The 17,062-nt window shown below is 39.5% G+C and overlaps 1 protein-coding gene across 2 annotated transcripts in view; it reads right to left on the bottom strand.

Moving 5' to 3' along the window:
• dmd (dystrophin) overlaps positions 1–10,530 on the bottom strand; it is a 78,551-nt gene extending 68,021 nt beyond the window's left edge. The window contains exons 1-9 of one of the 2 annotated variants that reach the window (XM_079462047.1): positions 10,330–10,530; positions 5,310–5,371; positions 4,391–4,483; positions 4,125–4,202; positions 3,238–3,330; positions 2,482–2,654; positions 1,917–2,035; positions 1,065–1,243; positions 484–618 (exon numbers count right to left, since the gene is read on the bottom strand). In XM_079462047.1, coding sequence (XP_079318173.1) covers positions 484–618; positions 1,065–1,243; positions 1,917–2,035; positions 2,482–2,642 — 594 coding nt within the window. In that variant the 5' untranslated portion in view covers positions 2,643–2,654; positions 3,238–3,330; positions 4,125–4,202; ... (1 more) ...; positions 5,310–5,371; positions 10,330–10,530. Of the gene's footprint in view, positions 1–483; positions 619–1,064; positions 1,244–1,916; positions 2,036–2,481; positions 2,655–3,237; positions 3,331–4,124; positions 4,203–4,390; positions 4,484–5,309; positions 5,372–10,329 lie in introns of those variants that run through there. The other variant, XM_079462046.1, reaches the window with a different exon arrangement.
• Between the last annotated feature and the right edge of the window lie 6,532 nt (positions 10,531–17,062).

Genomic DNA, 17,062 nt, shown 5'->3' with positions numbered 1-17,062 from the left:
GTGACAAACCTGTATGACTTTCTTTGTTATGCAGAACACAAAGAAGATATTTTAAAGAACGTTCCTAACCAAATAACACTGGCCTCCATTGACTTACAGAATATCTTCTTTTATGTTTCTCAGAAATGATGACATCATTTTTATTTTCATTTGCAGGTTGGTCTACAAAGTATCAGCACACCTAATGTTAACTCGGCACACCACACAGTTAACTTTTTTCCCCAAATGACAATATTTGTTGTAATTTACGACACTTTGTAACTTCTCTGCCATTTTCAAGTTTTTTCCGCTTTCTATGTTTTGACTGTTAAAAAATAGGGGGCAGTGCAACTTATCTTCTGAACGAGTACAGCATCTACGGATCCAAACGCAAAAACAATTCATCGTCTTTGAAACAATTTGCAACTTCTTCTCAGCCACCAATTGCAATAATTATATTAGAAAAGAAGAAAACGTATTATAAATATTAAGCAGACAACTGACCTGAGTGGTCAAGAACTTCCTCTGCTGTTCAGGGGTCTTGACGTAGGCAGCTTGAGTGAAGGCATAGCTTTTGTATCGAGGTTTGTTGGAGGGAGACGGGCTTCGAACACTGCTATGTGCCATGCTGACTGTGATCTTAAAGAGAGCGTGAGAGAAAGAAAGGATGATTGATGTCTTTTAGCTCAACTGGTGCATCTGTGATCTCCAAGATGGGTTTGAGTTCCAGGAATTGTGCTGTAAAAGTGCAAATGCAAACAAGCTAAACAAAAGCCAAAGAGATGGATGGAAATATTGAGGAGAGGTGAGTGATGGAAAGATGAGTTGAATTTGGCAGTGAGAAGGAAAATAAGCACTCTGGATGCGGAGGGATGAAATTAGATCGCATATTAGCCAACGTAATTCAAATGTCGGCGTGTTAACAGGCTTGTGGTCTGCGAGCTGGATTCTTGAGAGGTCTTTCTATAAACCTTTGTGAAACCAAAGAAGCAGTCTTAGCCTTTCATGTTAGATGTGTGTGACGGATCATGGGTCGACGCATTATGATTACTACACACCAGTAGATAAGTTTGTGTGCTACTGACCTGCTGGGAGTAACGCTGTTGGGTTTGTAGGAGGAAATGCTCCTCTTTAGTTACCGTTGCTCGAGGGAGGGTCTCGACCTCCTGGATGGCCTCCAAACTCACGCCATGGGGCAGCACTTGGAACAGGGAGGTGACGTACATAATGATGGACTTCTTATCTGGATGAGCTGTGGCAACATCTGCGATGGAAAAAGGGAACATTTACGACTTAACCAATGACTTATGCATCCTATTGCAACAGAAAATCTGAGTTTACGGTGTTGTCTGTAAGTTACGGCCCAAGCGAAAGGCATTACCAAGAGGAAAAACTTATTACTCAGATTTATTGCTCAGATTCTTTCATAGCTTAAGAGACTTAATTTGGCTCCTGGTGATGTTTCATGCATCTTTATTTCGGATTAGATGTTTCACCAAACAAGCTTTGTCTACTTGTAATACAGTAGGTGTACGGCATTAGATATCAATATGGATAGCATACCCACGTAATATCTTTGTATAATTTGTTGAGAAACGCTTTAGTTGATATTCAAATTCAGAGATGTTTGTTGGCCCATCTGAGCACAGTTTGTGTCATTCTTAACATCACATTTGAAAGTAGTGGAGACATGTGCGATTACTAGGGTCATTTTCTCATTCGATCAATTTGGGAAACTAAACCAAACATCTCCATTAGTTCTCCATCTTATTCCCACTGCTATCCTGAAACAATCGACACGTTCAAAGATCTCACTTTTGATTAGCATAGCAAAGAAACATCCTCCGGTCGGAATAAACTAAAAAAGCCCTCTGTCTGTAATACGATGAGCGACATCAAAGGCTTAAATAAAAGAGTACTAGAAAAGAGGTCAATACCCTCAGGGTCCAGCAGTCGGTCAATGCCTAAACTCTTCTCGGCAACTTTAAAGGCGTGATCCAGTTTCTCCACGGCATTATCCAGTTGCTCCACCACACTCCAGTTAAACAGTTCGGGCCTGCCAGCAAGAGATCCATCAGGTGACGTGAGCGTTAAAGAAAAATAAACACAGTCTTAACTCATTTTTCAAGCACTTGCATGGAATCGCTAAAAGCAGATTGAAACATCTGGTTCATTAAGTAAATGAACTATGGGAAAAGAGAAAAACAATAAACTATAATCAGCTTCTGAAAGCGCTTCAGGCCCAAACTGTCTCCAACCATGCAGTTTATAAGACAATGAATGTAAAATATGTTTTATTTTTTAAAGTGCACATTGAGAAGTAATAACTAAACATCCCAATGGTTACATTCCCTGGCTTATTCAGTACGCTTTCTTTGTTAAAACATCAGCATTTGTTGGTGGTGAAGAACATGGCTTTGCTGGTCGACCAGACCAATATCGACGAGCATTAACTTCCATCACAAACTATTAATGCTGGTCTATGTGTTCAGCCGGACAAACCTGTGGCTGTGGATAAGCGCATTGAAGGTGAGACCGTCTGCCCAGCTGGTGGAGAAGTTGACCACATTGATGTCCTTGTAGTTTTTGGTGGACTGCCTGACCCAGCTTAACAAAATCTTCTCGCTGTTAGTCTGCTGTAGGTCTGCCATGACATCTTTCATCACATCTTTAACCTGTGCGGTGGAAGCAGGTAATGTTCTCAGGACAGTTACAAATTCAGTTAGGATTATATCAGTATATCAGTCATAGTACAAAAAGGTTTTTTTTGGTATATGGACCATAGGAAAAGTTTATTATGTGTACTAAATACCAGCATATGAATACGGTAATCATTCAGTGCCATTCTTATAGAAATATACCATGGTGTAAAGGTAGCTATTGCATTTATTCAGCGCCATAGTATGCATGATCAAAGCGTAACCATCAGATAGACCACTGTACCAAAGTACCACCACAGTGCTTTATTGAAGGTATGAATCAGAATACTAAACCTGTCTTGCATGCTTACGTTTCTCTATTTCTTTGCCAACGTAATGTTAAGAAAGATGACATCAGTAGCTCCGAACATAAACCACAGTCGGGCACCTTATCAGATGATGAACACAGAGGAAACGAGTCTCTACAGATAAGCGCATGACAGTCCAAATGCGCGGCATAGAGTATCATTGAGAGACCACAAAAATAGATAATAAAAAGTCCTTCGGCTGGTATCGCCCTTGTAGGCCCATCAGACAGGGTGTGCACGAGTTCTCCTACCTGCCAGTGGAGAATGATGCTCCAGATGAGCCCCAGGATCAGTTTATGATTGCCATCTACAATGTCAGCTCCACCAATGTTAACCAGGTCAACCTAAACACGGGGCAGTAAAAGAACGTCATGTACTCGATAGGACCAAATAAAAGGCCAAGAGCCAATTTAAAGGTGAGGCATGTCATATTTTTGAAGTTCAAATATAAAAATTATATTTTCGTATAATGGGCCGTTTTGTGAGTGAAACAGAATTTTATACGAGAAAATGAATATGAACAAGAAATAACTTTTTGGATGAAAAGCTGTCAAATAAAAAGGGCACAGTGGTTTTAGCTGAAATACAAGATCAAGACAATCACTTTATAGTGTTTGAAACATTTTCCCCTGTGCAGGGTCAACTTTACTATTCGTAGCAAACCATTTGTAGATCAGTTTTTTTAATCTTCTGACTAAACCGACGGCGTAACTTTGGGCAGGACTGCCTCTAAATTTAGTTTAGTACCCTAGTCTGCCGTCTGATTGACAGGCGATCTGACCAATCATAACGCTAATATAGAAAAAGAGTGTCAATCTGGTCATTCAATGTGTGGCCGCAGAAATAACAAACTTCGCCTCTCAATAAAATTCAGATGAGTTAGCTTCAATTTGCTACCACGAGCTAATAATTTGCAGTCCCGCTTTCCTGCTGTGCTTCAAACGTATTTTCAAGCCGTCTAAATATTTCACTACGTTTGCCGAATAAAAAAACGTTTGATGCGAGTGAAACGGATGAGTATCTTGACATCATGTTCAAGCGTAATTTTGCCGCGCATTTATTAAAAACAGCTCAACAGAAACATTCAAATTCCAAAAGCCGTGAATATCCAAACAGCCGGCTGAGCCAATTAACTCACATTGTTCTTCTGAAGGATCTGCAGGGCCCTGTTAACATTGTTGAGCGAGTGCACTCGAGTGAAGCCACGTTCCTTAACCTGCAAATGGGGAATAAAGCAGAACTTTACTGTGAGCGTCTATTGCAAATGATCCCGACCATGAATGCGCTCATCCTTATCGGGGAAGCTACTTTTCCCTTTATTATAATAATAAAACAATGGCCCAGCTTGGCCAATTAAGCGCTTGTTGCAAAATATGCATGTTTTATATTTAAAGATAGACCCACTAGTTCGCAGCCGATCAAGCTCTCAAGCAGTTCGAGAAGACGTCGGCCGTCGCAGAAATCGGTGAAGAGGTCATCAATGGGGGGTCTTCGTGCCTGAAGGACAAACATGACAAACATTGTTGGACGTTTTGGGATTCTGTGTGTACAAAACATAGGAGTCACTCCCGAACTCTTTTGGTGTTCGATACATGTCAACAGTGCTTTGTAGCTCCATACACAAAATGTTGAATGCTTTCTCATTTGTGAGTCACGTTCTAGCACCTCAGACGAGCTGCCATTGGCCAGAAGAAAGTGATGCCATTAACAGCTGTTCAGTTTGGATTCTCACATTAAACCGTCTATTATGTCTGTCTAGAGTGTAAAAAAGTGGTTGTTACACTAAATAGATCAAAGTAAAAAAATATTTATCTTGTTATTTCTTTGATGTAATTCTCAAGCTCTACAATCTCTGTCCGTTCGAAGGAAAAGAAGTGATGTCCTTCCTCTGCAGCTTTCGTTTTACAGTACATTAACAAAGAAAACGAACACAATGTTCTTCACAGTACAAAGGCATACGAAACGTCAAACAAAAGCCTGCATTCACACTTCCATTCACATCATAACTTATCCATTTGAGTCGAGAATGTCTGCGATCTTAGCGAGTTTCGATCCTTAACTTTTAACTTTAATATCAAGATGGTGAGCAAGTGAGAATCTTAACTTGTAACCTTGAGATCAGGCTTGTCTGTAACTTGCGTCTCCTCAACCACCCACCATGCAGTGGGTGGATTGGAAAAAATGCATTTCTTTACATGTACTCAAGTCAATCAAGATTTCTCTGAAAATCTGCCTGTCTTTCATAAGGTTTGGACAAGAAACCGATGTTTATGCATTTGTTTTAGGCACACTATAAAAATAATGAGCAAATGAGTCACAGTACCTTAGCAAGCTGTGAGTTTATCCATTTCGTGAAGGTTTTCTTTTGAACATCTTCTCTTTCATCTGCAAATGAAAGAGAAAACTCTCAATAGTGTCAAATAAAGTCACCTTAATCTCCATGATCATTTCTTACAATCAAAATATAGATTATTAGCAATAGCAACATATTTCTTCTAGGACAAAAACAATACGTTTTTAAAGATGGATACGAGGAAAGATGCGCCGACCTATCGGCCAATAATCAGTATTAGTCGACTTTTTCACACTATCGGCCGATATTTTAAAAACATCCAATGATCAGGGCTGACACAGTATATCCTGTCAATTAAAAGAGGAAATGAAAATGCAATGACTTTGTCGAGAAACATCACCAGTTTACCATGTTTAATATTAATAGTCATTCTGAATTAATATCACTCTAAATAATCGCATATCGGTATCGGTGCATCTCTAGTTAAAAGCAAATATACAAAATAAGAGTCATTCACTAGTTTGTGGTATTCGATGAGGAAGGTGAAAGACAACTTTGAAGGCACTTTGAGATAGTGTTGATACAGATCAATGCTGGTATTCCGAAGAAGAATACTTCTTAAGAGATTGAGAGGGTAGATCAGGCAAGCTTTAGAAACACATTGACAATAAGTGGTGAGAGATCGATCGGAGAACCCAGAAAAGCAGAAATTCTATTTTATTTCGGAAAGACGTAAGGGAAAAAACGCTAAGATGCAAAGTGAGCAGCATGAAAACAAACAAAACGTTTTAAATCTGGAATACATTTAGAGTATTGTGCAGAATCATTATGGTTTTATTCACACTACACGCAAATCTGGGACTGACTGTCCACTTTGTCGTTTCACAAGTGATGGAATCCGTTTCTTCAGTGTCAATATCCGGTCTATCTATATTGGTTGCTATAGTAATGATTGTCAGGACAATGCTAGGAGACATTCTCATACAACTAATGAGAAAATCTTTTACTGAGAAGTGCGAATTCTTCTCATATCTGTCATTACATCTCACCACAGCTCGGGAGGCGCATGAGAGGACATAAGTGCAGATACGATGCTGTAAATCACTAAATCGCTTTCGCATCGCTATTCATTCTCAATTTGCTACTACAAAGCACGTGTTCCATACAGTAAGTCATTCCCTGATGTTACATAAATATTACATTCATGAGACACTTTTATTCGAAGTGACCTACATTGCATGATACTATACATTTGTATTTGAGTATGTGCAATCCCAGGGATCGAACCCATGACCTTGGTGTTGCTAACGCCATGCTCTGACCACTGACTCCTGATAGGCATCAATATTCTCGGGATTGCAAATAGTGAGTATTATGTGTCTTCTTTGCTGTTTACAGTACAAACATCTGAAGCAATGAGTCTGATATGCTGAAAAAAAGATTTTTTCCTGCCTACCTGAACAAAGTCTAAAGGCTGGAAGAAGGATGCCGCTGACAAAGTGCCAGAAAGTCACTCTAGCAACTGGAAAGCATGTTAAAGAAATGCCGGGTCTTGGGAACATTAAAAATCAATCAGTACAAAGAACATTTGTCTCTCCTATCGCATTTAAAGCTTGTATTTTCCAACCCTATAATATTATCCGATTGCTTAGGTACAGATCTCTCTGCATTCGTGCGCTGCCGAGATTGATTATAAAAGTGTCGTTCCTGTTTGTGGGTCACGATGGTACAGAACCAAAGATAAAATATTGTTTTGATTCCTAAAGTGCGGTGTTCCTTATGCATGGAAACACTAGGTGGTGAATCAGACATTTCCAAAAGGCAGCATGGAGGACAGCTTCTTCATGCATAATGGATTTCAAGCTTCTAGTTGTTCCTTTTCCACTCCATCTAAATAATCAGGATGAAACGGATAGTTTCAGTTCATTGTTCTCATTGGTCGGCCTGAGCTCCGGCTGAGTGTGTAATCACAGTTGCATGGCTCGGTTTTGCTTCAAGCTTGACTGCACCATGTCATGCTTATAATTACAAACACACACACACACGTGCACGCACGCACGCACACACACCTAATATTTCTGTAATAATTCAAAAGTATAGAGTCAACAGCACCAATGTTTTAGATCAAACACTGAATAAGTTCTAAGCTATAAATGTCAAACGTCGATTGATGGCATAATGGCTGCATTAAAAGTAGATTTAAGAAATCGATAGTCTATTAAATATAAAAGAACCATAAAGCAACTATAAAAGGTGAAAATGCTTTTTACACTTCGGATCTATTCGTAGTTTAATGCGTTTTATACTTTGGCAGTATCGTGTAATGGAATTTTCAACCTTCGTGTGTTAATGCGTCCATGTGACATCAAAAAGTTGCGAAAGTTCAGAAGGAATCGTGTTTTTTCTCATTCAAGGTGCACTTCGCAAGATTTTACGCATTGTTTGTAAACAACACTGAGATTTGGCCCCTCCTCTTGGGCTGGACACCGAAATATTTAGCTTGTGTGTATATCCCCTCTGTCTTGACTGAAACCTCTTATCTCCATTGTTCATGATTTGTTTTTATATATTTCATAACTCACTACTACTGCTCGTCCTTTATGTTCGTCTGTGGCCTTTACAAAGTTGAACCCATAAAAGTATATCAAAAAGAACTTTGACAACGCAGTGTTTTTTATTATTTCCTGTGAAATGCCAGTTTTGGAGATACAAGGTTTTGGTCAGAGAGGACGATATGTAAACTTGCAGCACTACAAATACCGTCGCAAACATAAATGTACATATTGACTTCATCTTTGATGTCCAACATTTACTACTTGGTTTGTAGCCAGCGTTAAATCCGACAATGTTTGCATGTTAGACCGAAATCTATTCAAAATTCATAAGACTTTAACTGGGCAGAATGTTTTGAACCCTGAAAGTACATCAAAGCGCTGACATCAAAGAAAATTACGCTCCTCGTGATATGACCCCTTTATTTTGTATGAAAAACAACATTTCGAAAACATGCTATATCTTCAAAATCCTGCATATTAAATTGAACTCGACATCCAAAAGCATATGAAGATTTGTTTTTAGCATCCCCACGCAGATCCCAATGTAGTTCAACATTTCTGAAAGCAATGCCATTTATCATGTCAGGCAAATGTTGGTGTTTTTTTACTTAGTCAAACTCAGAGAAGCAGCAACGGAGAATGTCTATTCTTATCACGGATCACTTATTTCTAAAGCCAAACTGATAACGCTTAACATCCCATTATGCCAAAAATGAAGCCATCTGCTTCGACCACACTGTCAACCCTCTCAACAAAATGTGCGAAATACAGCAGCTCAGCACAAAGGAAAAGTTGATTATTAGCCGTCTTTCGCCACAGAGAACCTTTGTAGGCTATTATCTTACAGTATAACTGATATCGATCTGCAGAGCTCGAAATGAGCTGCTTTTAAAAGCTCACCGTTTGACAGGGAAATTATATTTCTGCTGCTAATCTCTCGCAGGTTTAGAAAGACAACGGGGCACAGGACCTCCCGAAGTGTCCCGGAGTAAATGACATCATAAATGCCTACGTTTGAAGACAATTCACAACCAGTCATATCAAAGATAAAACACTAAAGCGTACTTATTAGTCGGATGAATCATTTCCGTAAACGTAAATGAATCTACACTGTGGGGAGTGAAAATATGTCCTTGTTACCGTAAAAGGAGAGTTCGGCAAAATTATTTATCATGCTGTATGACTGCAAAATGTACAATCGCCTTCGTGAAGACAAATGGTGATCAAGACCAGAAGCAGTCAGGCCCCTAAAAAGAACCATAGACGTTGTTAACAATATCCTTTACCTTCTAAAGACATCCTTGTGTGAAGAACAGACTGCAATCTAAATCAATATTTGCTGATAATCTATCTCGACAGCCGTGGTCACCGCTCGCTTTCACTCGTGTGGAAAAAAGTAGCCTGGATTCTCTGCTACAAATAACTGGATTTGCATGCCACAGAATATGTCATTCGGGTCTCGAAGGATGTAAAGGGTGAATAAAAGATGACATAAACTTTTCTTCTTCATCCGTCCCTTAAAAAATCTCACCAAACCGTATATGTGACAACTTCAAACAACACGTTTTGACAAAAAAGCCCATTTTACAGAAGGCTACAGTCCTGTCACGACAGAGATGCAGAAGTCTGTCAACAAATCCGAAGGTCGATGTTTAATAAGAGCGGAGTGTCGACACCTTGAATGACAATATGCAATGTCAATCAACAGGCCATAGTAGTTGTTTCTCGTGTCTGGGGCAATAATGACACTGTGAGAATAATGCAATGACGGGAACCCTGGCTCCGTACGCGATGATCACAAGTGCGTTTAAACAAACAGAGCCGGGGAAACGTGCGCAGACAGACGGCATTGCTTGCCGTTGATCGGAGGCGCGACTCCAGGCAGGTGGCAGATGTTGTTGCTCCTGCCGGATTACATCCGCCCTTGTGCAAATAGGATGATGAGGTGACGGCTTTGAGCCGAGGCTAACCGGCAAATACAAAGCCAATGGATGGACACCTGAGGACGACGCATATATAGCCACCTAATCCCGGCACGCAAGACATTGCTCCAGAAACACGCTTCTCCACTCGCCCGATTCCACCCGTCACCCGGTCCCCAAACGCCCAAATGTGTCCATAGATGGCAAACATTCGCGGTGCGTTTGCGTGCGCGCATGATGGATAGGCTATATTCAACTGCGCGTGTACTTTAAAAAGCGACCGCTGTCACCAAACTTTCTCTCTTAAAAGGGTGTTTCATACACCCGTACTGCTCAGACGCCTTATAAATAAACAAACACTTCTTCCGGCGTGCGCAACAGATTGTTAAATCTATTGCGAGGCGCACTCGTGACACGCCGTAATAAAGCCGCATCGCAGTCTCCTCTAACCGAACGATGATTCAATCTTACCCAGCAGAGGATCCGAGAGCAAAACAAACGCAACTATTTCCACGCACGGCTCTCGGGGTGACGGGCAGCGTGCGTTATGGTGCGGCGGTATGTGTCCGTTACCTGCATGTACAGCCGGTGGTCCGGTTTCCGTGCTGTTGAATAAACGCGTCGTAACTCTCCGTGCCCGAAGCCGTAGACGCTTTGGTGAGGGAACTGTGGGTGGACACTTTGCCGCTTTGTTTTCTGGAAGTCGCTCACTTGGGTGGCAGTTATTACCCGGCTGTGATCCGCTGATATGCCGGCAGGTGTAACGGTGCTGTGGCGCGCGGCTCTATCTGATGGGTCTCAGCATCTTAACGTGGCCTATAGATCCGTAGCTGGCCACCAGAGAGAGATTAACACCGAATGAACAATTTATTCGGGGTTACATACTATAGGATTGAATTAAGCAAGTACGCAGTTCTTTTGGGGAGCTGCTTAGCCTACTGCACGTTGCTGCTGTTTCTGTTGGAAGTTATTATGGTTGTATTGATACTGTAAAGTGAGCCCTTTTTATCTTATTTGAATTATATTAAAACATTATGTTGAACATTATTAGGAGAATTAACTATATTAGATTTGCAGGACCAGATTGACCTTTTGTATTAAACGTGATGTATTGCTACACGCTTTTCAGTTGTTTCTCTAGTTTATAACTAATTCGATAAAGTATAGAATTTTCATGAAAGGATGACCCAAGTGATTTTCAATCTGTGCCGTACAACTAAACTGCCAATTATTATTTCTATTATGCATCATCGTCGTGACCAGAATATGAAGTCTTATCTAAACATGTTTTGGTCTGTTTAAGTGAATGCAGGGCTTTATGAGTTTCCATTGTCTGTACTTCACGGGGCTAGGCGGTGCTGATGGTGTTTTTACTGTTCTGTGTGTTTTGGTCGGCTGTGATATGTGTGGTCCATTAAAAATGTATGAATTCAATACAATGGTCTGGAATCGCAGCCTTCCAAAAGTTCTTCCATGCAATTTGTGAGATCTCAAAAAAGGTTGCATTACATTAGTCTGTTTCAACTTCAGTTTACTAATGCACATTCTCGGTCTTAGTGTTTCAAATCAGGTTATTATTTCAAAAATGAAAGGTGTATCTTTAAATGGCTCTGCTTCTGAAATGACTATCTCTTACAACTGACATCACAAGTCACTCTTATTTTTCAACCAATCAAAGGGCGCCGTATCTGTAAGCAACACCCATTCTTCTTAATCCAATAAAATATTAAGAAGCTGTTTGCTGCTGGTCCGCACATGCATCTCACGTTAGAAAAAAAGTCACAAAACACATCGCGATGCCATCTTAAAGTCTGTTGTACCACTTTTTACTGTTGCGAATCATTAATAAAATGCATCTTAAATGATCAAGAATTGGCATATTGTGGTCCTCCAAGAAATACTGCGGAACATGTTTGCTCAAGAAAAGGTTTTGTTATCTTACCTCACTTTTCTTTCCTCATGTGATTAAACAACTTTGTAGACTGTTGGGCCCTTATTTTGACCCAGATCGCATGAATTTAAGCAGCTTGTCCTCTCTCTCTTGTCTGTCCTGCAACGATGCTTACATATCAGACAGCCAGTACAATTATTACATTATTTCCAATCTATTGTAAGCTGGTGCCTTTGAGCTACAGGCTTTTATCAGACATGAATCCAAAAGAAAGACTAACATTTCCCCCGCCAGGGCTTTTAAAGACACCCTGATCCGGTTTAGTGCTTCTCAAAAGTGTTCAGTTAGGACCTTCTGCATTTGATCTCAGTTTGCACATTCTACATTTCTCCAGTTATGTCATGAAAAAATGATCACAGGTCTCCGGTGACTGACTTTGCAAAGAGTAATAGTGAGGGAAGTCCTCAACTTGGCTGTCAGAACAAGTTGCTCAACACTGCCTTATAGTGGCTGCTCAGTATCATGCATTTCAGTATCTGTGTTTACGGATGATCTCATGTATGTCAGAAGGACTGTCTCCTGTAGGGGTCTCATTCAAGGCAAAAATAGAAATGCCAGTGAACCGTCCGTGATCCATGAAAGAGAGATTGCAGCAAGTCTGCTATCTTTAAAACAAAATATATTATTATTATTATAATTTTACAATAGTATTCCAGCTCTAAAAATCTATCAATGTATAATGTAATATATTGCTCCACAAGAAAAAACTGCTGTTGCTTGTTGATTCGGGATTAAACAGGCAGAAATGATTTTAAATGTTTTTCAGGGAACGTCTAAACCCACTTGAGGTTTTAGGACAGATGTCAATCACGCTGCTTCTAGGCACATGCTTTTGCAGTGATATTCAGGACATAAAGAGAGCTCTAGAATGGACACCGTGAGCAGAAGATAGAGTTGCAACCGAAAATTCTCCCAGGAGTCAATCTGTCTCGCCCAAATGCCATTGAATACCAGGAGCCTCAGAAGGGTGCGTCATAAATGAGGTGTTTGAAATGAGTCAAGATTCTTTCTCAAACAATCCTTCATACAAGCCGAAGCGTTACGTTTAAAAGTCATTTAAAATAAATAAGCTCATGCCTTTCTAACTCTGTAAAAACAACATTAATCGTCATTGTAATAGTGACAAGAATTATGTAATACGTATGTATATAATACATGTGTGTTGATATGTATATGACATTTGTTTTTGAAAATAGAATCCAGTGGCTTAGTAAATATCACGCAAATAAAAAGCTAAATTAAATTGATAATGTTTTTGTTAAGTTATCTAAAATGACCATATATCATGAAGTTTAATGAAAATAAATACGTATTTATATTTTAATATACCCCTCAATATTTTAGAAATATTTGAGCTCAGATTCACTTCATTCTTTCTTCTTATACATATTTAATCCATTCAAATTTATATTTAGTACATCTACCATTTAAACTGTTTCACCAAAATGTAGTAAATCGCAGTAAAACTTGCTAAAGTATAGGCTTCGATTTCTTCAGTATTTCTACATTTAATGCGAAATGTTATGTTTATTTAGGAATGAAAGATACATCTGAAATGTATACCTACTGGTGCTTTTGAGAACCCAGAAACCAGTTGCTCTAAAAAAATGAATATTAGACTTTGCAGAACAACACGAACAACCAAACAGTCGACCACAAAAAAGTGACGGATAAAAAAAGTGTGCTTTAAAAAACGAAGGTGCTACCGAGACCATTTAATAAACATCACTTTTACTCAGAACGGATTTTTAATAGGCATTCCAGGGTGTGGAACAAATAACAGATGTCCTCTCTCTCTCTCTCTCTCTCTATCTCAGATGTTTACTGTACTCGTCTATTCTCTGGCTAATTGTCAAGCTGTTGACTCGCTTTCCTTTCTTTCTCCCAACTTTCACTGAAAAGAAACACAAAAGATGATTGAGAGTTCTTGCCAGCAAAACAAGGCAAGGCCAACAACAACACAGCTAGATCTCAAACCAGCACTTTGAAATCTAACACCAGGCAGCTGCGACTATTTCCAGCTCTTTAAGACCTGTCCTATTTCCACCAGAGAGCATATATAGATCACCCAAGTTCCCTGCTGAATACAGCACGGCGGCGATGAAAAAATAGATATGAACGCACTCGGGTGGAGCACAGGACGGAGATTCGATTTTAAAGGTCTTTTCAAAAACGCTTCCGAAGAAAATGTCAGCCTTGGTTAACAAACAAATATAAAATAAATAAATTCTCACTACTCTCAATGTCAATGCTGATTTTCATGTCTTCACGTGGGAGTGCAATAAACATACGGAAAGTATAATGTCACAAAGAAGAAGTATTATTCTGCATCTGAGAAACTAAAAGGGGTTAAGACTGAAAAAATCTTATCAAAGAACAAATTTATGGAAACACTTAAACCATAATTTGACATTCAATCCAATATCTTCACATATAGGGTATATATATATACATGATGCGAAAATATCTGACATGTAAACAACACAAGTGAATAATAATCCCGGAATCATATCTTCCCAAAAAAAGGGGGAAGCCGGACAACCATGGTTTATAAAGTAACAGTTTGTTCACAATGTTATTTAATTCTAATCTATATGCCAAATCACGTTTCATCCTACCTGATCGACTCTTTATAATTTCCCCAAATTCATCCTCAAAACCTTCCTCCAATTGGTCCTGCGAGCTCCCTGCTTCAGCCATGACATCAGAGCCGACAATCTTATAATCCTTAAGTTTTATCAACAGACAAGGGAAACCGAAGAAAGGAGAAGGCCGCACCGACGAGACCCACCGACCAAGCCGCACCTTAAACACAGGACGGGATTTTGTGAATGACACGGGGACGAGACTGTTATGATAGGGGAAACAAGCTGTCAGGCCATCCGGAGAAGGAGAGGCAGGTGGCAAATTCAACTCGCCTTAAAATAGAGTTTGTGAATCAAGAGACTGCTTAATTTCACTCACACACAAATGCTTACGTCGGTTACTTCATATCAAAAATAAGGAATTCGTAGTATTTCACTGCCACAATCTGACACTGAGTGACTGCTCAGACTAAAGTGCCATAGAAGACACTTTTAGCCAACCTTACCTACAAGACGTTCGCAATGGCTTATTGTTGTTCAAACCTCCTAAGACAGGGCAAGGCATGTTTTTGGGCCTTAACACAATAAAGACGATTTTAGTTCTCATTTCTACTACATTAGACTCTCTCCTACACAATTCAAATACATTTCCTCCCACACTATATTGAATTGGTCATTAAACAAAAACTCAAAATAATCCCTCTGGAGAATTGTATTGCTTTTTATCAAATGCCGAATGGCAACACTGTTGGAGGTCTTTGAAATATGTGAGGTGTGGACTCACGGACATTCCAGAGATGAAATGTAAGACCAAGACCCTGAAGGTCAGATCAAGACCTGAACAGTCTGCCTGAACGGATGCTGCGCATGTGAATGTACCAGATTTATATTGAACGGCAAGTTTTTGAAAGCTATGTGAAATGTATGTGAAAGAAGAATTTGAGGTGATCCACATCCTGACACGCTTTAGGCGAAACTTTAGATTTTGATGCATCATGTCATGTCTTAACCAGACGCGACTTTCTGGTACAGAGCCCACTGTCTCTCGTCGCATGGCGTCATGCGGTATGCACTGGTGTACGAACTATAATATGAAACGTTAGTAAGAATTTCAATCCTACAATGCATTGCGACAAACTGTTACAAAAATACATTAAAGAATCTCACATTCTCATGGTGAGAAACATACAGATTTCTGACTACAACAAAGTCAATTTAAAGAAAACTCTGCGCATTTGGCATGCATATAAGCCAACAATTAAACCTCACATCACAAATAATGTTTGTTTCTTAAACTCAAATTGCACTAGAAGATTTAGTCTTCAGCGACTGACGGTCTGATGGTCTATTTTTACTGAAGACTGGCACTTCCCTTGCTACATCGGCTATATTGAGCATTGCACTTTGCTCATTCATAGTCATACTACTACAGCATCTTGTAACATTTACAATGCTGAAACGGATTCATTTAACAATGAAATATATACATTTATGTCAGGTTATAAATATATAAATGTATATGCACACGCAGTCTGTATATCGAAAGCGAAAAAACGGTTGTGTGTCCATGAAGAAGAATGAATAGATTCGAAATGTTGTGCACATGGTAGGAACTGCCTTGAGACTGGGTTGTCAGGGTGTGCGTTTTACGTGTGCCCCCTGGGAACCGAACCTATGACTTCTGCAGTGCTAACACAAGACTTCTACAGATATGTTGGCATCAGAAAACTTGAGAACGATGTGGCCAATGCATGTTCTTAAATGCTTGGGCTGATTTATGCATTAAACTTGGCTTACCCGCTAAACCTGAGATACACTTTTGAAGTATTTCAAAAGGACTTCATGGAGCTAGACGCAAACAAGCTGTCAAACAAGGTCAAGATCCTGCAAAATAAGCTCCTTTTGTACTGTATGTACGAACTTGAGGTCCGGACCAAGATGTGTTACTTATGTTTCCTCTCATTTTGCACTTTTGGCTGTAAGAGGACATTTGTTTCGGTACAGACAATGTACAAACACACGTGAACACTGCTCAGTTAGTCTTGTGGCTGTAAGTCATTCGCGAATATTGAACGTTTAACATTACGCCAGTTAGCAACTTTAGTTTAGCTTCTCAGCTGCCCAAGCAGTAGACAAAAAGGCATCTTGGATTTGCGATACAATGACCCTGTATAGGCGATGTCAAGGACAAGACTCCGGGCATGTGTCACGCACGGCATCCATCTTACCCAGAATATCTAATAACTGTGCGTTGCATCAACTGATGCATTTCAGAAATGTAATTCTTGATTATTGTAACTACATGAGAATGCTGGGATTGCTTTCCTTTTTCTTTTTCCCCGTGTACTCGGTTATTCAGTAAATGGAATATTTAAAACCCCTGCTCTGTTTTTCTTTGTGACTGTTTGCCTTCTGTAATAGAAAGAATAAACAAATTAAACCCAAAATTTGGTTAGCTGTTTACGTAAGAGGCCATAAAACGGCAGATCTATAAACATTAGAGCAACACTAGCTCTTAAACACAGTAAACATGTTTTGACATGCGTTTAAAGCAGCATGATCAAGAAACATTTGCAAGAGACGGAAAACTAAAATGGCTAAAAATTGTATTAAATAACTATACCTACAACATTACATTTTAAAACATCACTTACAAATCCCTGCTTTCAGAATTTGGTGTGCGAGCGGCCTAAAATGACCAAAAAACCTGAATATTAAATGCATTTAGGAATGAATCAAAGTTTGGAGAGTTTCACATCAAATTTGGCTT

This window comes from Barbatula barbatula (genome assembly GCF_947034865.1).
Source record: "Barbatula barbatula genome assembly, chromosome: 8".
NCBI lineage: Eukaryota > Metazoa > Chordata > Actinopteri > Cypriniformes > Nemacheilidae > Barbatula > Barbatula barbatula.
The sequence above is the reverse complement of the archived record's forward strand: the minus strand, read 5'-3'. Positions and strand labels throughout refer to the sequence as shown.